The 25,332-nt window shown below is 47.7% G+C and overlaps 1 protein-coding gene across 6 annotated transcripts in view; it reads left to right on the top strand.

Annotated features, from left to right (window-relative positions):
• The window catches only part of GAB3 (GRB2 associated binding protein 3), a 78,203-nt gene that overhangs the window by 13,430 nt on the left and 39,441 nt on the right, over positions 1–25,332 (top strand). The window contains exon 1 of one of the 6 annotated variants that reach the window (XM_032330602.1): positions 195–328. The exons of 2 other annotated variants lie outside the window; for them this stretch is intronic. In XM_032330602.1, the coding sequence (XP_032186493.1) occupies positions 257–328 (72 nt within the window). In that variant the 5' untranslated portion in view covers positions 195–256. Of the gene's footprint in view, positions 1–194; positions 329–10,571; positions 11,363–21,480; positions 22,648–25,332 lie in introns of those variants that run through there. 3 more of the 6 variants (XM_032330598.1, XM_032330597.1, XM_032330599.1) reach the window with 3 other exon arrangements.

The raw sequence follows: 25,332 nt of genomic DNA, 5'->3' as shown, positions 1-25,332 counted from the left end.
CGCCCCGCCGCCCCACTCCCCGCGCCGTCTGGGTCGCGGTGGTGGCGCGGTCCGTCCGTCCCTCCCCGCCTCGCCTCGCCTCGCCTCCGCCCCCGGGGAGCGCAGCGGCCGGGGGTGGGGGGGCGGGGGTCGCGGCGGGGGCTCGGGGCGGTGCCGGGCGGGCGGCGCTGGGCCCGCCCCGCCGGCATCCCCGGCCCGACTTCCTCCTCCTGCCCCGGCGACCCAGCTGGAGGAAGCGGCGGCGGCGGCGGCCACGATGAGTGCGGGCGACGCCGTGTGCACGGGCTGGCTGGTCAAGTCGCCCCCCGAGAGGAAGCTGCAGCGCTACGTGAGTGGGGGCGTCCTCGGGCCGCGCGGACGCACACGCACGTCGAGTACCGGCGGCCGCGGGGTCGGACCGGGAGGCTCCGCGGCGCCGCCGAGCTCAAGCGGGCGGGGGGGGGGGGGCCGGGAGGCGGCCCCGGGGCAGAGCCCGCGGGCTACGCGGCGGGTGGAGGCCTGCGCGGGGCGGAGAGGGGCGGCGGGGCTCGGGGCTCCCCCGGCGCTGTCTGCGACCCTCTCTCGTGGGGCTGTCGGCGGACTCGCGTCTTCGGGAGCCTTTCCCGGGGACACTCGTGGTTTCTCTCGTTGTCGCTTCTCGGCTCTTTCTGCTGACACCGCGCTTTCCGAGCACCGGCCGGAGCCGAGGACTCGTGCCGGGGGACAGACGGGGCGCCGGGGAGAGCGCATCCTCCTGCGCGCGGCAGTGCCAGGTTCCGTGTGGCGCCACCGCGCCGGGCGCGAGGCTAGAAAACGGGCCGCCTCGGAGTACCTGATTGTTACTGAGAGCAAGACGCGCTCGAGCCCTCGGGGACTGCATGTAAATAGATGCTGGGGCTGCTTGCCAGGTTTAGGAGTAGTTGGTTGGATCCATGTTTTTCAGGATTCGTACCTTCTCTGCAGATGCAGAGCCCGGAGCTTGGGACAAACACGCCTGCTCCGGAGGCGCCGTTCCTGTGTAGACCGCGCTGCCATCCCGGGATCCCCGTGGCCGCCAACTTGCATCTCCGTTTTTCTTCTCAGTTTATGAGGCACCTACCGTGTGAACCGGGAGGAGGTGGAATTCTAATGACAGGACCCATTTGTGCCCATGACTCAGCCACTTTCCCCATTGACTCTAAACTACACAGTGTCTCTCTCTCTCAGGAGTTGTTGAGAAGTTTCTGTTGTTCAGTCTGCGGAGCAACATTTTAACAATATATTTTTTAAAGATTTATTTATTTTATTGATTTTTAATTTTTAAAAGATTTTTTGTAAATTAATCTGTACACCCAACGTGGGGCTGGAACTCCCAACCCCAAGATCAAGAGTTGCACGCGGTACTGGCAGGGCCAGCCAGGCACCTCACTGCTGAGCAACATTTTAGAGGAATTATTGTTCAGCTTGCCAGGCAGATGTCTGTCCTTTCATTATTCTCTCTGAGTCCCCTACTCCATAAACACAAGGTCCGATACTTCTCAGACTGTTACTATGCAGTTGCTCCCTTAACGATGAAGATACTTGCAGGACAAGTAAACCTGCTCCCTGAGCTCTGCAGGGGCAGAGGACAGGCACAAATATTGTTTATAAATCCAACTCAGGATGGCTTTCCTTGTGGTCCTTTGACATGTGAGGCTTCTTCCAGATTCACTACCCATTTTTACAGTGCCGCTCACTCTTATGATGATTTCTGATGACTCAGAAAAAGATGGTGCACCTGGAGGGCAAGGTTTATGGAAGATTTTCTTTTTCTGGTCTTGTTTTCTATCTTGTCCCGACTAGACTGTCTCAAGAAAGATGATTAGTATTTCATCAGTTTTGGGAAAGCGTGTATGTACATACCTAATACCATATGCGTTTCGTTCTCTTCGGTGGGGGTGGAAATATGGCAAGGTAGACTTTGCCCACAGCTTATAGATGAGGGAGACACCTGATGGAGGAGACTTAAAACAGGAGTACCTAGAGGTCCTCTTACCAGCAGTCCCAACACATAAACCAAGACCTTTTACTTGATGCTGGTCAACTTTTTCTGAGGACTCTTTGGCTCCGCAGTGCTGTTGTGTTAAAAGGCATCCCAGAGGGCGCCTGGGTAGTTCAGTTGGTTGAGCAGCTGCCTTCGGCTCAGGTCATGATCCTGGACTTCCGGGATCGAGTCCCGCCTCGGGCTCCCAGCTCCTTGGGGAGTCTGCTTCTCCCTCTGACCTTCTCCCCTCTCATGCTCTCTCTCACTCATTCTCTCTCAAATCAATCAATAAATAAATCTTTGAAAAAAAAAAAAAAGGCATCCCAGAACACATAGTGTGGTTTCTCCTGATCTCCGGCTTTCGCGGAAATCCCCATGGCCACTAGATGGCGAGCACGTGTCAGTTCAGCGGGGCGCGGACCGCACTGTCCTAGTGGCCACCTTTAATTCCGACATTGTCACGAAGACTTGGTCTTTATTTCAGTTGCCCGCCAACTCTGAATCAGGCCCTGTGTCGGGCGGCTACAGAGACAGGGCAAAGACACCGATCCCTGTTTCCAAAAAGTCCACAGTCAAACGTTTGTAACACAATAACATAACAAAACTTGTTAGTGGCCCAGCAGCGGCAATGACTCAGTTCTCTGCGCTGCAAGCCAACGGGCAGCCCTCCGCGAGTGGTTGTTAGATTACAGATGGAAGCCGAGTCTATTTTTAGGTAAATATTTCAGTCCAAGGTAAGCTCGTACTTCATCCTCTTGAATCCATGAGCCAAGGCAATCAGAAAGTTATTTTTATCACTGCTCTTTTAAAAGATAGTAGTTGACTCTTTTGTGGTTTTTGTTTCAAAAATATATGAATATATTCTAGAAACAATTCAAACAGTCTAGGAATAAGTAGACTAAAAAGTGAAAGACCCCCGTTCCCTGAACCCCACCTCATTCCACAACCCTCCCTAAGGATAACAACTGTTAGCAGTTTGGTGAATATCATTCTAGAAAAATGTCTTCAAAACATTTTATTTTTACACAAATGAGATCATACTATACAAATTGTCCTGCAGTTTACTTTTTTCATGATAATTTTGGACATCTTTCCAAATTAGTACATATAAATTTACTTCATACTTCTAAACCATTGCCTAATATTTCTTGTATTAGATGTAACATAATTTAATAATTGTTCTATTGATGAACATTTGTCTTTTATTTTCTCAGTTTTTCTATTGATGAATATTTATCTTTTATTTTATCAATTTAAAAAAAAATTTTTTTATAAACAGATAATATATTTTTATCCTCAGGGATACACGTCTGTGAATCGCCAGGTTATTTTCTCAATTTTAAAGAATTCTGTAACAACAATGCTTATAAATCATAAGAATTTACATTAATTTTTTTTACATTTTATTTATCTGGCACAGAGAGAACAAAACTGGGGACAGGGAAGGGGACAAAACTGACAGAAAAGCAGGCTTCCCACTGAGCAGGGAACCTTATTTACAGCTGGATCTCAGGACCCTGAGATCATGATCTGAGCTGAAGGCAAAGGCTTTAACCCACTGAGCCACCCAGATGCCCCAATTTTATATTTTATATTTAGATCAGTGATCCATTCAAATTAAATTCTGTCAAAGGTGTATTTATGTTGTGGATTATTTTCTTGCGATCTTAACTGCTTTTGTTGCAATACCGTTTATGGAATAGGCTGTCTGTACCCCACTGAATTACTTTCGCAACTTTAAGAATGAATTGGTTGTGATTTGTGGGTCTATTTCTGTATTCTGTAGTCTGTTCCATTGATTTCGTTGTTTATCTTTATGCAAATACCATGCTGTTTTGATGACAATAGTTTTATCATAATTCTTGAAATCAGGCAGTTTTAGTCCTCCAACTTCGTTTTTCTTTTCAGAGTTGTTTCGGCTGTTCTGGGTCCTTTGCTTTTCCACATCAGCTTCAGAATCAGATTGTCAACTGGTTTCTCTATATTGACCTTGTATTCTGCAACCTTGCTAAACTCACATACTGAGTTCTGGTAGCCTTGTTTATACTTAGAACCTGTGGTACTGCCAGTGTTGCAGAGAAGTCATGAGAGCAGATATCCTCGACTTTTTTTTTCCGATCCTAGGGGGAAAGCATTTAGTCTTTTACCTTTTCAGCATGGCAGCCATAAGCTTTTTGTAGTTGCCTTTTATCAAGTCAGGGAAGTTCCCTCGAACTGCTAGTTTGCTGAGACTTTTTTTTATGACTTGGATTTTCATAAATTTTTGCCGTTGCTGCATCTACAAAAATAATAGTATACTTTTTCCTTTTTTTGTCTGTTACTATGGCGATTATTCTGATGATTGATTTCTGCATGTTGAGCCAGACTTGAGCTTTTGGGATAAGCTTCACTTGGTTGTAATATATTACTCTTTTCATATATTGCTTGATTTAATTTGCTTTTATTTTGCTGAGGATATTTGCTTTGTCTGTGAAGGATATTGGTCTGTAGTTTTCCCTTTTTGTACTATCTTCGTCTGGCTTTGATGTCAGCATAATGCTGCCTCATAAAATGATTTGGGAAGTGTCCCGCCCCCCACCCTTTCTAATTTTCTGAAAGATATTGTGTAGTATTGCTGTTCTCTTTTCCTTAAGTTGTAAAATTCACTGAAGAAACCATCGGGACCTGAACTTTTCTTTGTGGGATGGTTATTAACTACAAATATAATTTCTTTTTAACAGGTAATAGGACTCAGCCCCTGGGTGGCTCAGATGGTTAAGCATCTGCCTTCAGCTCAGGTGTGATCCAGAGGTCCTGGGATCGAGTCCCACCTTGGGCTCCCGGCTCCACAGGGAGCCTGCTTCTCCCTCTGCCTCCCTCTCTTTCTCTGTCTGTCTCCCATGAATAAATAAATAAAATATTTTTTAAAAACCAGGTAACAGAACTATATAGATTACTTGTATCTTGTTGAATGAGCTTTGGTAGTTAATGTTTTTCAAGGATTTTCTCTAGTTCATCCAAGTACTTGAATTAATTGTCATAAAGTTGTTTGTTATATTCATTTATCCTTTTAATATCTATAGGATCTATAGTGATGCTTTCTCTTTCATTTATGATACTGCAGTTTCTTTCTTGTCTATTTTTTTCCTGATCAGTCTCGGTAAGTTTTATTAATTTTACTGATATTTTCTAAGAACCAACCTATAGTTGCATTGATCCCTACTTTTCTGCTTTCCATTTCATGGATTTATCCTCTTATCTTTACTATTTACTATCTTCTGATTGCTTTGGATTGAACTTTATCTTTACTTTCTTAAGGTGGAAACTTAAATTACTATTTTGAGTAATTAGTAACTAAATTACTTCTGTTTCCTAATATAAGAATTTAATGAATTTACCTCTAAGCATTGCTTTAGGTGCATTCCACAAAATTTGATGTGTTTTCTTTTTTTAAGATTTATTTATTTATTTTAGAAGAGAGAACGTGGGGGGAAGGGCAGAGGGAGAGGAAGTGATAGTATGCAGCAGACTCCACACGGAGCAGGGAGCCTGATGTGGGGCTTAATTGCATGACCCTGACTGAGATCTGGACCTGAGCCAAAACCAAGAGACACCTAACCAACTGTGTCCCCCAGGTGCCTCTGATATGTTGTATTTTCATTTTCATTTATTTCAAAATCTTACTTAATATTCTTCTGAAACTTACTCTTTTTTAAAAGATTTTATTCATTTGAGACAGAGAGTGTACAAGCAGGGGAAGAGGGAGAGGGAGAAGCAGACTCCCCGCTGAGCAGAGAGCCCAATGTGGGACTTCATCCCAGGACCCTGGGATCATGACCTGAGCTGAAGGCAGACGGTTAACCGTCTGAGCCACCCAGGCGCCCCTGAAATTTCCTCTTTGACCCAAGGGTTGCTTAGAGAGTTTGTTTAATTTCCACATATTGGGAGATTTTCTAGATATCTTTCTATTCTTAATTTCTACTGCATTCCATTATGATCTATGAACAAACTCTGTATGACTTCTGTTCTTTCAAATTTGTTGTTTATATTGGGGCCCACAGTAAAGTTTTATTTGGTGAATATTATGTGTGCACATGAAAAAAGCATGCATTCTTCTCTTGTTGTGCAGAATGTTCTGTAAATGCCAGTTAGGTCAGGTTGGTTGATACTATTCTTCTGTTCTATATCCTTACTGTTTTTTACTTACTTTTACAGTCAAGTACTGAGAAAGGAGTGTAAAAGTTTCCATCTCTAACTGGATTTGTACATTTCTTGTTCTAGTTCTATTTGCTTTTAATTCATATATTTCAATGCTCTGTTTTTATTTGAACACATTTAGAATTATTATGTTTTCTTGTAGAATAACCCTTTGTCATTATTTAATGTTTCTCTTTATCCATGATGCCATTTCTTGTCTGAAATCTATTTTTCTTATATAAATGTAAGTATCCCATCTTTCTTTTGATACATGCTTGTGTGTTGCATCTTTTTCCATTCTTTTACTTCTGACTTATCTGTCTCTTCTTTAAATTTTATTTATTTGTTTGTTTACTTATTTGTTTTAAAATAATCTCTGTGTCCACTGTGAGCCTCAAAGTCACAACCCCAAGATCAAAAGTTGCGTGCTCTACAGGCTGAGCCAGCCAGGTGCCCCAAGTGTCTTTATATTTAACACGAGTTTCTTATACACAGCATATAGCTGGATTTTGCCTTTTTAAATGCAATCCTAGCCTCTTCATTTTAATTGGGATATTTAGTTTATTCACATAAAATATGATTATTGAAATGTTTCAAATAAAATCTGCCATCTTGCTAGCTGTTTTCCATTTGTTCTCTCTGTTCTTTGTTTCCTTTGTCTTATGTTTCTGCTTTCTCTTGGGTTAATCAAGCCTTTTCCGTTACTCAATTTTATCTTCATATTAACTTGACAATCATAACCTTTTAATTTTTACTAGTTACCCTATAGTGTAAAATATACATCTTTTTTTTTTAAGATTTTATGTATTTATTTGACAGACAGAGATCACAAGTAGGCAGAGAGGCAGGCAGAGAGAGAGGAGGAAGCAGGCTCCCTGCTGAGCAGAGAGCCCGATGCGGGGCTCCATCCCAGGACCCTGGGACCATGACCTGGGCTAAAGGCAAAGGCTTTAACCCACTGAGCCACCCAGGAGCCCCTAAAATATACATCTTTAACTAATTGCAGTCTTTCTTTAAATAATAATACACAACTTCATGTATAGTGTAAGGACCTTATAACAGTATATTCCCAATTCTGACCTTGTATTCTTTATGCTATTGTTGTCATGCATTTTTCTTTATCTAGCTATCTATTTACTTATTTTTAAATATTTTATTTATTTATTTGAGAGAGAGAGTGTGTGTGAGCGGGCAGGGGTGGGCAGAGGGAGAAGCAGACTCTCGGCTGAGCAGGGAGCCCGACATGGGGCTTGATCCCAGAACCCCAGGATTATGGTGTGAACAGAAGGCAGACACTTCACCACTGAGTCCCCCAGGCGCTCTGGTCTATAGTTATTTCTTGGTGATAGTTATATCTTCGGTTTTTTACTTATCTTTTCTTCTGCAATGTCTAATCTGCTGTTAATGCCATCCAGTGTGGTTTTCATTTTAGACCTTATATTTTTCATCTTTAGAAGGTAGATTTCTATCTTTTTAATTTTTCATATCTCCTTAATATGCTAATGCTTTGTGTGCCTTTTTGAATATGTGGGACATATATATTTACTTTTAATTAATTTTTTTTAGTAATTTCTACCCTCAACATGGGGCTTGAAATTATGAGCCCCAAGATCAGGACCCCTAGACCAAGAGTTGCATGCCCTTTTGACTGAGCTGGCCAGGTACCCCAGGAACACGTTTATAATAACTGTCCTAGTGTGCTTGTGTACTTGGGACAAGTGCAGCAGCTTCTGTTCCACTTTGGAGAAGATAGCATGCTTCAGATCACTGTGCCATTAGAAACTTCACTTCGGGGTCAGGCTCAGGAAACCTACTGTGTTCACTTCATGCTTTCTGGCATGCATTGTCTTACTAATCAAAGGCACTCTCTGCTTGGCGCTCAGCAGGTCTAATGGGCATGATGTCATTAATGTAGCATACCAGTGTGATGTCTGAGACGTGTCATGGAAATCACAGTCTCTATGGATTAGATTATGGCAGAGTAGCAGAGCGTCCATGGTTTTGGAACAATATAAAGACGTGGTAGTGTTCATGCCAATGGAAAGTGAACTGTTCCTGCTGATGCCTGCTGGTTGCTACAGAGGGCAAATAGCCACCCTCTGTAGCAGGTCAGTAGCCGCCCGCTGGCTTCCGGGGCTGTGTTCATGTCATCATGTGGCCGGGCTGTGTCCGGGGCAGTGGCTGTAGCTGGTGCGGACTCCGGTCACGCGCTCTCCGGCGGGCGGAGCGGGTGTGTCGGGGGAGGATGGGATCGGCTCCGTCGCTCTGCATCCTTGAGGTCTTCCTTGGTGGCTCATCTCTACAATTCCTCCGAGCACGCGGGGTCGCATTTCAATTGCTCCTGGGGTAGTGGGTGTGCAGAGTTCCAGTGACTTTTGCCCTTCCTACTAGCAGAGTCCTCATGCCGCAGACCAGCGGGCCCGGGCCAGGATCTGGCAGGACGCTGCCAGCCAGCCCCCCCCCCCCCGCCCCGCCTCCCGAGGCTCCAGCAGATGAGGACACAAGCCGCAGTGGAGACCACCAGAGTGCGGCTTCTTGCTCTTTCTGCTGATGCTGATTCCCAGCAATCCTAAAGCACTTGGGGAAAAAATGGGCAGGGAGGACAGGAGAAGTGTGGTGCGGAAAGGCGAGAGACAGGAGATGCCAGTGAGAAGCAAAGGAGAGGGAAGCAGTCTCCCGGGCAGACACACAGCTGCCTGTAGATGCTCACAGTCAACGGCAAATGTGTGACTTCCTGAGAGACTGATGGGTGAGTCGGTCACCCACTCAGTGGAACTCATGCCGTCTGTACATGGAGTTCTTGTTCTTCTGTCAAGAGGGAAATCATTCCTGCTTGTCTGTTGTTTTCAGTTCATTTGTGTATTCTTGGAAAGATTTATTTATTCACTTGAGAGACAGACAGATGGCGCACACACATGCCAGTAGGGAGAGGGACAGAGAGAGAGCCCAGCGGCAGACTCCCCACTGAACGCGGAGCCCAGTGTGGGGCGTGATCCCATAACCCATGAGATCATGACCTGAGTTGAAACTAAGACCCGGATGTTCAACTGACTGTACCACCCAGGCACCCCTTATTTACTCGTTTTTGAGTAATGTCTGCGCCAAAAATGGAGCCCAAACTCACAACCCGAGATCAAGGGTGGTGTGTTCTTTGGACCCAGCCAGCCAGGCGCCCCCGGTTGTCTCTGTGCTTGTAGCAGTCGCACATGCTCATTGCCTCATGCGATGACTTCATTAGGGATCCTAAATAGTGATGCTCTGTCTCTCATTCACTCTTAGAGACTTCATCAGTGGTCAGTGAATGCTACCAGTTAGTATCCTACAACCACCCCTGTTAGGACTCATACCACAGACTGATACTGGAGGTCGTGCCCCTGTCCAGCCCCAGGGGCCCTTGGCTTCCTGCTTGTGGGATCGCTCTTGTTGTAATAGAGACCTTTTGGGTTGGACTGGGGAGAGCTTGAAGTGTCTGGGAATCTGCACAGCACACTCCTTACACCAGGAGCAGCGAGCGAGCTCAGCTGGGGCCCCGGCGAGTGAATCCGGGCACCTGTGCTCCGAGAGGACAGGAGGGCCTGGGGCCTACAGCGCGGCCTGCGCCACGGCCCTTAACTTTTCCTGAGACAGTAGAAGGACGACTGGGGGGCTCTGAGCACAGAAATGACATGATTCCTCATGACCTCTAATGGGGTCACCCGGACAGCTGCCCCAAGAGTAGATTGGGGCAAGGGCTGTAAACCAGAGAGTGGGTGAGCGGCGACTGCGGCGACCCAGGTGACAGGGAGGGGGCAGTGCAAGGAGGTGTATGCTGAAGGTAGAGCCGCGGGCGGTTCGGACGGACTGGTTCTCCGTGACAAGAAGAAAGCAGTCAAGAATTTCAGGGCATTTTGGCCTCTAGCATTTGGACGGTGCAGTTGCCATGTACTGAGACCTGGAAGCCCGTGGAAGGAACAGATTGGGGGACCCGAAGTGCCAGAAGGCTGCATTATCGAGAGACGGCTTATGAAAAGCCGCCTTGAAATTTTCTTGAAATTTTGCTTCTGTTCTAGACATAGGAACTTTATACTTCATTTCATTCAGACGTGTGAGTGGGATAAGGAAATTGTGTGCCTTGTGTATCAATAGTACAACTTGTTCACCCTTTTCATGGATATTTAGTTTCTGTCTGATTTTTAGACATTACAAATAACCATAATAACCATAAAATAACACTAAGAAGCTATGGATACACAGCATCATGCACATTTGAAAATTTATGTCAATCTGATGGGCAAAGGTATCCTATTTTTATTTTTTGAAAGGTTTTACTTATTTTTTTGAGAGAGAGAGCACAAGTGCACAAGCAGGGGGCGGGGCGGGGGAGAGTGAGCGTCAAACACACGCCCCACGCACGTGCCCCAAGATATCACATCTTTAATTAGCGCTGTTTGGATGTATGATTTCTGGCTATCTGTGCCTTCTGTGAAATGCTTATTCATGTGTTTTGCCAAGTCTTCTTATTACTCGTTTATATTTATCTTAGTATTTCATAGAAGCTCTTTGTGTGTTTTGTTAATTAAACTGTAGCTGACTATATGTTCATTATCTCAATTGTGTTCAAGGGTCTTTCACTATGCCGGTATTTGGGGTGTTTTGTAAGCAGATCTGTAGCTCTGTTCTCTTAGAGTTTCTGTGAGTTGTCCAGCATCTCACAGTTAGGTTCCTGTAATAATGAAACATAAAAGATTAACAGAAATTACAGAAAAAATTTTTTTTAACAGTTATGGATTGGGAAAGGCTCCCAACTTACGTCAGACTGGATGTGCCCAGAGACCCTGTGTAAGGTGGCCCCAAAGCTAGGGTGGCCCCACACCTGCTGGCTCAGGAGTGGGGCAGGCCCCTGTTGTTGGGGTAGAAATAGATCAAAGTCGGTTTCCTTCCTCTGCCCCTCTGTTTACTTGCCTGTCTGAGCCCCTGAGCAGATCTGCTTGCTGTTCTCTCCCCAAGTGCCTAGAGTGAGTGACATGCCTGACCGTGCCCTGTCTTCCTGCCAAAGGGAACATCTTTGGCTGGTCCCACTGGCCGTGCCTGTCTTGTGCGTGCTGTGTGATGGTGGGCTACTTGTCTGACTCACTTGCGTCTGTGTGCACAGTGCTTGTTAGCAAAGCCTTTCACTGCAGACTTTATTCTGTTCTGGAAACTCCGCTTAGTCTGCCTTCTTCACAGGTAAGAATTTTTCCTTGCTTCCCACAGAGAAAATTCCCTTGCTGTTGCTCACTGAAGGGTGGCAGCAGCGACATGCTGCCTGGGTCCCCCAACGGGCTGCTTTGTGGCCCCTCCCGGTTGTTTCGGTTCGTCTCCACCAGGTCCTGTTTCACAAGAAGCAAGTCTGTTAACACTGTGGCTTTCGGTGCTGGCAAGAAATCAGTGGTTTGGGGTGTTGGCAGTGAGAACCATGTAATTAGAAATTAATCTGAAGTTGAAGTGGTCATTCAGCCTCACCCAAATTTTCACCCCCGAATGAGAATTCTAACGTTGCCTTGCCGAAATCAGAGAGCCTGCAGGGTCATCCTGTTCTGTACCATAACTCTGAAAGGAGTGAAATGTGTTGTCAGGTTATTGCCTCCGAGACAGACGCCTGACTCAGGAAGTTTGTGTGGTTGAGTTCTTTCAGACTTGAGAGCACAGGTGACTTGCATATGGTTTAAACCAGTTGGGCACAGAAAAAGCCATAAACTTCTTCCATAACCCTGACACCAAGTTAGGGCAGGAGATTCCAGTAGAAAGAAAGAAAATTATAGCTCAATCCCATGTACTACAGATATGAGAAACTCATTGCAGACGTGTTGTATTTGAACGTAAGAAAATGACAAAATTTCTGGAAGAGAAGGTTGTAGAATGTCAGTGTGATCTTGAGACAAAGCTTGTGTTTATTCCACTATCCATTCAGTCAGTTCGTCTTGTAAATGTTGCCATGCACTATTTTAGGCCTTAGGTACTTCAAAAACAATATAAACTTCCAAGGCAGATGACGAACTGTGGAACATTTTTGTATCATGTGTGGCAAGCAAAGAGTTCATATCCTTTACCTCCATTAATAACGTTTTCAATCATTAGCAAAAGATCAGCATCCCAGTAGAAAAATGGGCAAAGTATACAAAGAGCTGTTTACAGAAGGACAGACGGACATGACACATAAGAAATGACATGCAACCTCATTACCCAAATCTAAACAACCAGATACTCGTTTGCTTTGGTCTGTGAGACTGCCACCACCTTAAAAGAGGTTTGTTAGAAAGTTGGCAGAATAAAGGAACATATTTCTGAGTACATGTTTGCGCATGAAGCTCATTGAAAAGAATGAAAAGAACCCAAAATAGAAACAGAAGAGCCAGCCAAGTCCTGGAAAGACCCTAGGTCACTTGTACCTCTCCTCACCCCCTTTGGAGGGCATGGTTTTGACAAAATAGGAAAATGATTTCTCAAAGATTCCAGTGAAAAATTCTCAACTCGGTCCATTCCAGACCCTCAGAAGTCAGAAGTGCAGCAGGACAGTGATGGGAAGAGGTGGCTCTAAGGCGAGCATAGATGGGGAGGCTGAGTCAGGGACAGTGCCACGATGACCTGCCAGCACCGAGGACCCCCTTGAGCTGAGCACACTCAGGCGCTGAGGCGGAAGCGAGTCTGGCTAGTGTCGTCATGTCGCAGCGCATCTGTTCTGGACCCGTCCCCAGCAGTTCACGCAGCCCGCATTTCTGAACCCTGACTTGCACCTGTGTTCCTGGCGGGAAGGAAGGGCGTTTGGGTCAGCGGCGAGGAGGCCGAGGGGCTTTGCCTTAACTGTGAACAGTAAAGCGTTCCTCCTCGCACCAGATGGACGTGTCTTGAGCCAAGCAAGTGATGAAACCGACTTGGAATCGGGGACGCTCTTTCCCTCTCCGGGGCAGCTCTACGGGCTGGCCCTTGGGGTCTTCGCTGCCCCCGGCCAGCAGCGGCTTGGCCAAACACGGGTGCCCTGCGGTCCCCGGGGCAGGGCAGTCGCTGCTGGTTGGTGGTGGGTGCTGGCCCGAGGCGGCAGGCCGTGAGGGCCGCTTCCTCCACTCAGAAAAGAGTTCGTTCTTGTCAGAAGAGCTGTCACTGACAGCTGGGTGCTACCACCATCCAAGCAGGACCCTTTGAGGACCCTAACCCTTCTCCTGCTCCCTTTCCTTCCCTTCGACCTGCCTACAGCCCAGGCTCGCAGCAGAGGCCGGCGTGCCCTGCAGGATGTGTCTGGTTTCTGGAAATTCATGCACGGCCCTGTCTGCCGTGTGCTTGCTAAGCCTTTCCGGCTGCCGGGGTTAGGTAAATGTCCGCCTCTGTATTTTCAATACCCTTTTCATTTCCTCTTTATTTTTAAATTTGTTTTTAAGAAGACTTTATTTATTTATTTGTCAGAAAGAGAGAGGGAGAAAGGGCGGGGGGGGGGGGGCAGGCTGTGAACCTGGGGCACAGACGGCCCTTCTGTTCATGACGTCTGTATCTTTGGGGTAAATACCCAGTAGTTCAATTGCAGGGTCATAGGGAAGCTCTATTCTTAATTTTTTTTTAAGATTTTATTTATTTATTTGGCAGACAGAGATCACAGGCAGGCAGAGAGGCAGGCAGAGAGAGGGGGAAGCAGGCTCCCCGCTGAGCAGAGAGCCCGATGCGGGGGATGCGGGGCTCGATCCCAGGACCCTGAGATCATGACCTGAGCCAAAGGCAGTCGCTTCACCAATGGAGCCACTCAGGTGCCCCTCGAATTTCCATTTAAAATGTGAGTCTTCAGTCCAGGAAGAACTAACTTTGACACAATGTGCACTGAAACAGAGATGCAGCAGTTTATGAGCTTCCTCTAGGCGCACACACTGCTGGGGCATTTTAAAAAGATAATTCTTGGGACGCCGGGGTACCTCAGTTGGCTAGGTGACTGCCTTCGGCTCAGGTCATGATCCTGGAGTCCCGGGATCAAGTCCCGCATCGGACTCCCTGCTCCACGGGGAGTCTGCTTCTCTCTCTGACCTTCTCCCCTCTCATGCTCTCTCACTCTGCCTCTCTCTCACTCAAATAAATAAATTAAATCTTTTAAAAAGATTATTTTCAGCATTAAACCTCAGAGACATTACATCTAATAACCCAAGAGACCCACTTTTCCAAATTCTTGTATTTGAGGAAAACAAGAAAATCTCTTGGTAGACTGAGCTCATTTTTATAAAAATAAAAAAATAATAATAATAACCCTGCTCTCATTCTCCGGGAGCACTTCACACCATCCTCATGCAGGCCAGTCTGCTCGGTGAGCACTCGCCTCCCTTCTTCCTGACTCACTCTGGGGGCGTCCTAAGCTCTTTGACCTCATGCTGCAGTCGTGCAGAGCAGCTTCTGGTCTCAGTGGAGCACACTGTTGAGACCCAGGCTCATGAGGTAGGTGGTCGGGGTTCAAAGCCCACTGAGTATGGTTCCTGGGACATCTCTGTGAACTATTACTGCTATATATTGGGCGAAATCTGTCTGACTTAAGATCTTCGTCTTGCTCTGGTACTGATGTCATCTCATTGTTAGTGGGCTCCTTTGGAGACAGTCCCAGGAGCCCTCGTAGCTGTGCATTCATCATGAGCAATGGGGAATGTCCCTAGAGGACACATGGACGTGAAAGTCCTGTTTTATCAGTTTTTTAATTGTAAAATATACACAATGTGATGTTGGTTATTTTAATCATTTGTAAGTATAAAGGTCAGTGGCATTAAAGACATTAATGGGGCGCCTGGATGGCTCAGTTGGTTAAGCGTGGTACCCCTGATCTCTGCTTAAGTCGTGATCTCTCAGTTGAGAGATCGAGACCCGAGTGAGGCTCCACGCTCAGCAGGGAGTCTGCTTGCAGATTGTCTCTCTCCTTCTCCCCCTGCCTCTCCCCATGCTCTTGTACTTGCTCTCTCTTTCTCTAAAATAAGTACATAATTCTTAAAAAATACATAAATACATTTACAGTGTTGTGTAACCATCACCATTATCTGTACCCAGCACTTCGGGATCAGGGTGATTTTTAAAAGTTTCTTCTCCTCCGTTCGTGCCTTAGAAGATTTCCCCACCAGCCAGTTCAGTTGTCAAGTTGTCACCTCAACTGTTCCTTCAGACTTGATCGCCTCCTTTGTATTTCGGTTCTACCTCAACCTCTTAATCTATCACAGAAACTAATGACTAATTTCAAATAGCTGTTTGTTCCGGAGTTGGTTTGGGCCCATTGTTCCCACCCATCATTCTGCATCCTGAGCCTGATACCTAATGGACTGATGACCCTCCCAGGTTCACACACCTGCAAAGTTGATTAGCTGGTCTTAATGACCCCCGAGAATCTGCCATGTAAAAATTAATGAGAAACTAGGCAGGACACTCCGTGGTGCTCAGACTGACAATGCATGAGGAAGGTCAAGTCCATGTCATGTAGTGTGGCACACTTATCTCTGCTGAACATTCCTTCTCGGGATTCCTCCTTCCAAGGTCCACCACACTGCAGAGATACGGGATTTTTCTGTGTGTGTTGACAGCCGTGGAAGCTGATTCTGTGGGCCAGGCCATCTCCAGGACAATCACAGGAAGTTATTCCATGCCTGGGACAAGTCCTAGCTCTATCTGGCAGCGAACAGAAGGTTACAGGCCATCAGGCTGAAGGGTCACCAGTAATCCCAGGGCTGGTGGCACTGAGCCAGGACAAAGAAGAGCAGTATAATGTGCTCCTGGAAATTCCCGACCTGCTGCCCTTGGGGCCCATGGCTTTTGCGGTCCCCCTTGGCAAGGAAGTAGAAGGTGGAGAGAAAGTAGAACATTATCCAGAATTCTGTTTCTTTGATGATTTTCACCTTTTGCAACCCATAAACACACCCCAAACTTCCTGAGCATTTTCATGGCAAAACCACTGGGAAGAGAATGGGAGATCCAAGTCATTACCAAATGTTCCCCTTCATCTCGTGTTCTGGGACCACATTCACGATTCCTGGGGGCCTCACAAATGGCAAGCGGTGACCGAGTTGTTAGGTTTTCTAAACACTAACTAGCACTGGCTAAGTCTACTTCAATAGCAGCACACCAACAAGAAAAACCCGATGGGGGAAACCTGCTTGTAGAGGAACAGTGATGAGGAAGGTTGTAAGAGGAAATGAAAAGTCAGTAAATAGGGCAAGGCTAAGTCTTATTTCTCTTTTCCTTTCTTCCTCTGTCTCCTGGACTCTGCAGAAGAATGTATGTAAAGGGCCAGAAATAGTCCACTTTGGGAGACCGATCAGTGGAAGTGGTTCTGAGAGTTCTGTGGGCTAACGCAGTCTTTGCTGAAAGGGCTCTAATGAGTGACTGCGAGGGTAACACTCCATCACTGCTTCCCCCCACACGCTTCCCATTAAATGCAGGAATGGCAGGAGCAACCAGCTGGAAAACCTGCCTGCTGACGTTTCCAGACACCTTGCTGGGTCACCAACCAACCCCCACTGTTTTCTTTCTCCTTTAATTTCAATTAAATTTTAAAGAAGATCTTATTTATTTATTCATTTATTTATTTCACACACACACACACACACACACACACACACACACACACAGATGGAGAAGCACTGAGCAGGGAGCCTGACATGGGACTCTATCTCAGAACCCTGAGCTGAAGGCAGACGCCCAGCCACTTGGGCCACTGAGGCGCCCCTAATTTCAACTAATTTGTATTCAACTTCTTAAGTTTAAGAATGTTCTTGAACACTGAAAGGGGAGCTGTGAAACTTGGATTAATAAACAAGACCCTTCATGTCTCTGCGGACCAGCTTCCTTTTCCGGAAGGTTCCCGTGTAGGCTGTCCTCCGTCCACATGGCGTCTTTTGTCGCAGCGCTTGGCCCACGAGGGCTCGGCGGGCATCACAGGGATCCGCGCTTCACGGGTCCAGCCACTGAATGTCCTTTCACCAGGGCGTCGAGTCCGTCTGCCTTTAATGCACATGTCTATGCGCTTGGGCTGAAATCAAGCATCTTGTTGGCGCCTTCTGTTTGCCCCGCCCTTGGAGATTTCCTTAGCTGTGCCTTCCTGGTTTCTTGCGGATCCAGGCTCTGTCTGTAACTTGTTTAACTAGAGCCCCAAGCGGCCGGCGGCCTTTTCTCATTCCCTTATTGTCACTTTCTTGCACAAGCAGCCAGTGACATGGGCGTATCACGTGTCGCACACGCACTCATGGTGGCACACATGGTGGCTGTGGCGCGTGCCAAGACCATGAAAGCCGCTGGAGACACTTTGGGGACCCGGCAAGTGATGTTCGTGCTGTCCCCGGGCACACGGGCAGGATCAGAACAGGCCTGAGCGGAGGTGTCCCCTGTGGCAGTGGTGATTGGGACAGCAGCCGCTGAAGCGCTCAGAGCCGTGGGAGTCAGAGCTGCCGACTCTGCCGCCCTGGCTGCTCTTGGCCAGGAGAGAGCGAGCCCAGAGGCCCGCACAGGCCCTCTAACGGGTTAAGTCCGAAACTGCTGAGGCAGGGCGCCCTGCTCCTTCGGCCGAGTGGGAGCTCCTGGCTCCGAGGTAGCTCGTGGCCCCGTCCTGTGTGGAGGAAATGATTTCACAGCTTTGGGATTTCACTGCTGCAGAGGGGGAAGGGGGCCAACTCCGCTGGAATGAAGGGACAGGAATCACTCTGGCCAGAGAAGCAGTTTAACCCCAAGGTGTCTCTTTACAGCCTCAGAGACTTTCAGGATGTTTCTCAGTTCATTTCAGTGTCTCTCAACAATGGACACAATCCAGACGGGCCACTTTAGTTTTACTGGAGTGAATTCTGGAGCCCAAACTTGCTCGAACCCAGCCAGGTATATGTCACTGTGCAAGTGCAATTGAGTGCACAAATAAAGTGCTCCAATTTCAGCTTTGATTATCTTAGTAACCAATAAAAGCTCATCGTACATGTGCTTAGCGGATCCTTCTCACAGTCCACTTTCTTCCTGGTTGATTTGAAAGCCCGGGGCCACAGTGCCTGAGGGGTCTGGTCAGTGGAGCATCTGCCTTTGGCTGAGGTCATGATCCTAGGATCCTGGGATCGAGGCCCACGTAGGGCTCCCTACTCCTTGGGGACTCCCACTGCCTGCCGTTCCCCTGCTCATGCACTCTCTCTCTGTCAAATAAATAAATAAAATCTTTTTAAAAAACTTTTTAGAAAAGATTTTATTTATTTATTTGACACACCGAGAGATCACAAGTAGGCACAGCGGCAGGCATGGGATGGAGAGCAGGCTCCCTGCTGAGCAGACAGCCCAATGCGGGGCTCGATCCCAGGACCCTGAGATCATGACCTGAGCCGAGGGCAGGGACTTAACCCACTGAGCCACCCAGGTGCCCCAATAAATAAAATCTTTGAAAAAAAAATAAAGGTCCAGTACCAAGCCTTGCCTAACTACCTGAGGTCCAGCTCAGAGATCATGTCTGCCTCGTTCTGCATCACATCCCCAGTTCGTGGCACAATCCCAGTGATTAGGTTTCTTATGAACCCACAGAGCTAGTCCTGTTTCTCAGGAATGGTATTTTAAACCTCGGTCTGTGATACCATGAAATTGTATGGAATCCATTCACTCAAGAAGCATCAGCCCACAGAATAAAGCCATGACCCACACACAAGGCCTCTGCTGGGTGCAGTGGAGCACAGAGTGGGGGCAGGGGAACAGACAGCAAATCTCAAATGACAAGAAAAATGCCAGGTATTAGAAGTGGCATAGAGGGAATTAAGCTAGGGTGATGTGGTGGGGAAGGCGTGTGGCGGCCCCTTGAAGTTAGATGAGCAGAGAAGGTTTCTGAAGATGAAGCCTCAGTGACAGGAACATCAAAAAAAACACCAGTTTATATGGGATTTCCTAGGCCGTATTAGACTTTGGATTTTACTGTTAACGCATCAGGAAACCTTCAGAAGGGGCTAATGAATGGACCAACATGATCTGATTTCGGTTACTTAGAGGTCACTGACTTCTCTGTCAAGAACGAATTTATTGCGGGTGTTGAGAGTGGATGTGGGTGACTCGGGCCAGGGTGGTTGTAGGGGCTGCGGACAGAGAAGTGGGTTGATTTGGAATGTTTTGAAAGCAGAGTTCACAGGACTCGTTAATGCTTTGGAAGCAAAGATCACGGCATGGTTTGGATTTAGAAGATGGATGCGTGGGGGTAGCATTTCCTGAGAGACTGAGGGCCGTGAAGTCGAGAGCTTAGTTTGGGCATGTTAAGTTTAAGAGACAGATATGTAAGTGTAAATATCTGATTGTTGGTCACATGGGTCTGAAGTTCCCGGGAAAAATCCAGGTTGGAAAAATACTTTTGTGAATCATCATCAAATACATAGTAGTCAATGGGTATGAAAGTCCAAGAGGCCACTAAAGGAGAGTGTTGTGTAGCTTGATAAGGGAAGGCAGTCCAGAAGGGATGGTGGAGGCGGGGGGTGTGGGAGAGAGAGTGAGAGCGCGCGAGAGAAGGACAGAGCGGGCGCACGCGCATTTCTGATGAGAGAAGGTCCGTGCGTTTCATCATGTCTCTAAGGGGCTCATAAGCCATAAAACGTTAGGAATTCTCTGCTGAAATGGTCCCCTTGAGACTGTGGTTCGGAGACAGATGGATTCTGCTTGTCTTCACAGGGCTCTGAGCTATAAGCAGATCGTTTGGAGAAGTTTCATGAAGCTGCCTTGCATTTCTGTCGGGCCTGAGGCTCCAGACCAAACACTGCTGTCCAGAATGCCCTTCCCCTTCAGGGGAGGTTTTGTGTGTGCTATGTCTCTTGACTTCCTCCTTTCTTCTCGACTCTGGTCGCTTACCTCTAGAAAGGGGGGCTGCTGACCGGCTCCCTGGAGGGGAGGCCCAGGAAAGGGTGTTGTCAGCAGCTGCCTGGGTGTTTCTGTTCGCTTTTCTCCCCACTCTGTGTTTCACATTCACTGGTCACTCAGGAGACTCCGTTTCTCACCTCCACAGAAGTTCCATTTGCTTCTTGTCGATTTTTCCTCTCATGATCTACATGTTTTCCTTTAAACCTCAGACATTATAACTTCTAAATTCTTGTCTGCTTTTTCTGTCATCTCTGTGATTTTTAGGCCTCTTTGCATTAACTGATCTTTTTTCCTGATGACGAGCCCCATTCTCTTGGCTCCTTCCATATTTTAGCAGTTTGGGGGCGATTATTTACACTGTAAATGTTATAGTGTAGACTATCTGGATTTTGTTGTCTTCCTTTACAAAGTGTTGAACTTTGTTTGGCAGGCAATTCAGAACTGGAAGATCCGCTTGATCGGTCCAAGGCTGCTCCTGCTTCTTTGTTTTGTTTTTTTAAAGATTGATTGATTGATTGATGAGGGCGTGGGACAGAGAGAGGAGGAAGCAGGCTCCCTGCTGAGGGCAGAGCCCAACACAGGGCTCCATCCCAGCACCCTGGGATCATGACCTGAGCTGAAGGCAGCAGCTCAACCGACTGAGCCTCCCAGCCCCGCCCCTCCCAGGCTTATTTTTAAGCTTTCTTAGGGCAAGTCTAGAGTGGTTACACTCCAGGGCCAGTTTGGCCTCTTTCTAACTCTAAGCTGTGTCCTTTCTAGAGTTTTTACCAAATGTCTCTGGCTCTTCCTCTGCAGCTGACCAGAGCTCCCGACGCATACCAGCATTGTGCACGCCCTGTGGGTGGTTCAGTCTGTGTCTCTCTCCAGTAGCTGTCACCAGATTCCGCTCATGGAGCTGACCCCACACGTGCTTGCTAGGTTCCGCTGAGTTACGGGGAATTCCTGTGTGGATTTCTGCAACCCCTTCCTCACCCGGCTCCCTCCTCTCTGCTACTCCCCCCTACCCCGCTCCACGAACTTCTGTCACCTCAGCCATCCGGGGTTGTGATCTCTGTCTTCTCAGTTCTGCAAGGCTGCTACACCCTACGTGGGACCCCCTGCCTGCAGTGTAGGCTAGAAGTGCACCCACAGGCTGTGAAAGCCAGGGCGCTCCTTGGGCTGACCTCTTTTGTTTCTCTTCTCATCCTGTGCTGATTGTCATCCAGTATCTAAAAGCAGTTGGTGCATATACTTGGTCTAGTTTTCTAGTTGGTTTTGTGGTTAGGAGATAGGTAAGTCCAGTGCCAGGGACACCAACGGTTTTAGAAGCTAGAAGTCTGATGGGGCACCTGGGTGGCTCAGTTGGTAAGCCTCTGCCTTCAGCTCAGGTCATTATCCCAGAGTCCTGGGATGGAGCCCCGCGTCGGGTTCCTTGCTCGGCGGGAAGCCTGCTTCTCCCTCTCCCACTCCCCCTGCTTGTGTTCCCTCTCTCGTTGTGTCTCTCTCTGTCAAATAAATAAAATCTTAAAAAAAAAAATTAGAAGAAGCTAGAAGTCTGTGGCCCAGAGGTCGGCAGGGCTGATTCGTTCTGAGAGCTGAGATGGATCTCTCCCAGGCCTCTCTCCTTGCCTTGTTGATAGCCATCTCCTCCGTTTGTGTCTTCATGACACATTCCTTCGTGCATGCGTCCATATGAACCAGGGACGGGGCGACAGAGTTCAACCTATCGCAGTGAAGTTCAGACTCAAGTCTCACTTGTACGTTGGTACAGACCAGGAGGTGTTTGTAAATTATGAAGGCAGCAAGTTAGGTTGCTTTAAGAGGAGAACAACACACAGCTTTTACTCTTAGAAGGATGAGATACAGTTATTCTGCTACTGTTTCCATAAAAATGCAGAGACCTGTGATCTAGACATGCCTTCCTGGAGGAGCTCAGTGGTAGCACAAACACTTTTCCACAAGGTTACAGGATGTTGCAGGTTCTGTTGTTAGAGATGATACTGGTGGGGAGGTAATGAGTCAGCTTGGTGGCTGTGGCAGGAAAGGCTGATGGGAAACAGATCTCTGATTGTCAGAGCTGGACGAGCCCTCACAACCCATTAGTGCGTGGCGCGGTTTATGGTTCCAGAAGCATAGAAGCAGTTTCCCCAGGGCAAGCAGTGCCTTGTGCCCTGGTGAAAACCAGGCCCATCCTCATTTTATAAGTTTCTTTCTTTCTTTTTTTTTTATAAGTTACTTTCAGATTGAGAATGTTTCGCTGTCTGTTTCTCATTGCTTCCCCGTGGTGACAGCAGATGGGAGGCAGGCCAGGGTACAGCATTTCCATTGGCAGATGCTGAGCTTCCCAGCAGTGGAGCTAACTGCTGAAGGTCACCCAGAAAGTCAGAAGTAGAATCAGAATTCAAATGCAGGTCCTGACTTTTACTTCAGCCCCTCCCCATTTTTGCAGTCTGTTTCTCTGAGTCAGAATTTCGGCTGATTGTTTGCGTGGTGGTTTTGCTTTCTAGATCCTCTCGGTGCAGGACACGCTCATCTTCACGGTCTACCCTGAGCTGTTGACTTCCCCCTTTTCCATCTTGGCTTCCTGAGCTGCTCGTGACCTGCCCAGCAGAGGAGGTCCGAGGAGAGAGACGGTGGAGACCCGTGCGGCCACGGAACCCGGCCATCCCGCACTTTCACACGTCAGCAGCTCCCAAGTGAGAAGAAACAGCAGCCCTCAGGCCTCCCGTCCTCTCTGGGTCTAGAACTTCTCTGACAAACCTTCCCTTTGTGCACAGGGCCTGGCATGTGGTAGGCACTTAGTAACTGTTTATCCAATGGATCCATGAACATGGCCTCCAGAGGAATTGTTTTCAAATCCTTTTTATCGGGGCACCTGGGAGACTCAGTTGGTTAGGTGTTAAGCATCTGCCTTCAGCTCAGGTCATGGTCCCAGGGTCCTGGGATGGAGCCCCGCGTCGGGCTCCCTGCTCAGCGGGGAGTCCGCTTCTCCCTCTCCTCTGCCCCTCTTCCTGATCATGCTCGCTTGCTCTCTTTCAAATAAATAAAATCTTTAATTTTAAAAAACATTTTATTTATTTGTCAGGGAGAGGAAACACAAGCAGGGGGAGTGGGAGAGGGAGAAGCAGGCTCCCCGCTGAACAGGGAGCCTGATGCGGGGCTCGATCTCAGGACCCTAGGATCATAACCTGAGCCGAAGGCAGATGCTCACCACCTGAGCCACCCAGCCATCCCTAAATAAAATCTTAAAAAAAAATTAAGTTTTGGGGTACTTGGGTAGCTAGGATGGTTAAGTGTCTACCTTCAGCTCAGGTTATCATCTCCAGGTCTTGGGATCAAGTCCCACATGAGCAGGGAGCCTGCTTCTCCCTCTGCCTCTGTCTCTGCCCCCAGCTCCTGCGTTCTTTCTCTCTCTCTCTCTTTGTCTGAAATGAATAAATAAAATCTTTAAAAATAAATAAAGTTTTTATCTCATAGACAGCATTCCTCTCATCCTTTTATTTTTCTCATCGTTGATCTGGGGAAGAACCTGGGCCTTTGAGATGCCAAATTTCCCACAGCCCATGCCAGGCTCCTGAAGGCACAGAACGTCTGCATGTTTTGCTTCCTGAGCTAGCAATTGTTGATGCTTAATATGCATCCTTACTAATTCGCCAGGGACAGCAAAATGCTGGTACTCTAATTCTATCATTTATTTTCCTTTATGAATCAGAATACATTTATAAAAACATGTGTCCCTTCATCTTCCCGGTGGTCTGGCTCATAGGAGAAGCAGGGTAATGACCAGTTTGCATGATTAATGGAGTGGCTCCCTCCCACCCTCTGAGCAGGAAAATTTTTTCTTCTCTTTTTAAAAAATTTTATTTATTTTTTTAAAGATTTTATTTATTTATTTGACAGACAGAGATCACAAGTAGGCAGAGAGGCAGGCAGAGAGAGAGAGGAGGAAGCAGGCTCCCCGCTGAGCAGAGAGCCCGATCTGGGACTCGATCCCAGGACCCTGAGATCATGACCTGAGCCGAAGGTAGAGGCTTAACCCACTGAGCCACCCAGGTGCCCCTTTTTCTTCTTTTTTAATATCATGGTGAACACATGGATTTAAACATAGCTGATGAGTTTCCAGCCACTGTAATTAGTATATTTATTAAGGCTCAAATTGTTCCATATTTGGCCAGTAGGAGCTTCTTTAAGTTGGCTCTGGAGTCCTTCTGACATGACTCTGATCAGATCTGATAACTTCCTTGTGGCCCTGTTTCACTGTATCTTTTTTTTTTTAAGTTTATTATTTTTAAGTAATCTCTACACCCCTACACCCAACATGGGGCTCCAACTGACAACCCCGAAATCAAGACTGAGCCAGCCAGGCATCCCTGCTCTATTTCAATGCGAAGAGCTTCATTTTGGTGCTGGCCGGCTGCTTTCAGATGTCACGTCTCCCACTTCCAGAAGGGCTGGTCCCTCTTCTCCCTCTGCCACTCCCCCAACTCGCACGTGCATGTGCTTGCTCTCAAATAAATACAATCTTTAAAAAAAAATAAAATAAAATAAAACAATGAAACCCTGCGGGAGGGCCTGCTGGTGAGTTGTGCTGCGTCCTCTGGAAGTTAGATTTTTCCTTCTGCTTCCACTCCTGCCGCCTGGGCCTGTGGAACTCCCGGCCCTCGTATGGTTTAGGCCTCTTCAGTCCCGGTACCTGTCAGGCCTGTCTCAGCCTCTCAGTACCCATTGCCGTGGCTGGACCAGCCCTTGTGGTTAGGCAAGGAGCCCTTTAGCAACAACCATCGGGAGATTTTGAAGAAATCTAAGTGTATTACTGAGACCCAGAACACCTGCAAGGCTGTAGGTAGAAGAGTGCTCACTGGGGCTGGGGTTCTGCTTTTATTAGGGCTGAGAGTGGGGCGTAGGGTTTCCTGGGCTCATTGTTGGTGAGTTAGAAGCACGAGCATGGGAAGAGAAGAAACAAGCGGCTCGAATGGTAACTTACCAAAATCCACCAGGGTCTCTGGAACAGAGGTGCCTCGGTGGGGCGAGGGGCCCTGCTCCCCATCTGGTGCTGAAGTGGGTGTCTTCACTTCAGAAGTGGGTGTCTGCGGGATGCAAAGCCCGACTGGGACGCTTGCATTCCAGGAAGGCACGAGGGAGCCATCGTGGAAGCCCTCCCTCCAGAGCTTGCGCTGGTCGGGCGCCGCGCCTGTGCCCCGTGCGCCTGCCTCCCTGCGAGCTACAGGAGGCCATCAGGAGGCAGCTGCTGGACAAACGTGTGACCCCAGACGCGGCCGTGTCTTTCTCCTCTGCTCTCCCGCTGCCCCCGGCCAACCCCTCCGGCCGTCTCGACGCTCGGTCGGAATCTTCCCATTTCCCATTTCTGCCCCTTCGCTATC

Source organism: Mustela erminea, chromosome X (assembly GCF_009829155.1).
Source record: "Mustela erminea isolate mMusErm1 chromosome X, mMusErm1.Pri, whole genome shotgun sequence".
Lineage (NCBI taxonomy): Eukaryota > Metazoa > Chordata > Mammalia > Carnivora > Mustelidae > Mustela > Mustela erminea.
The sequence above is the reverse complement of the archived record's forward strand: the minus strand, read 5'-3'. Positions and strand labels throughout refer to the sequence as shown.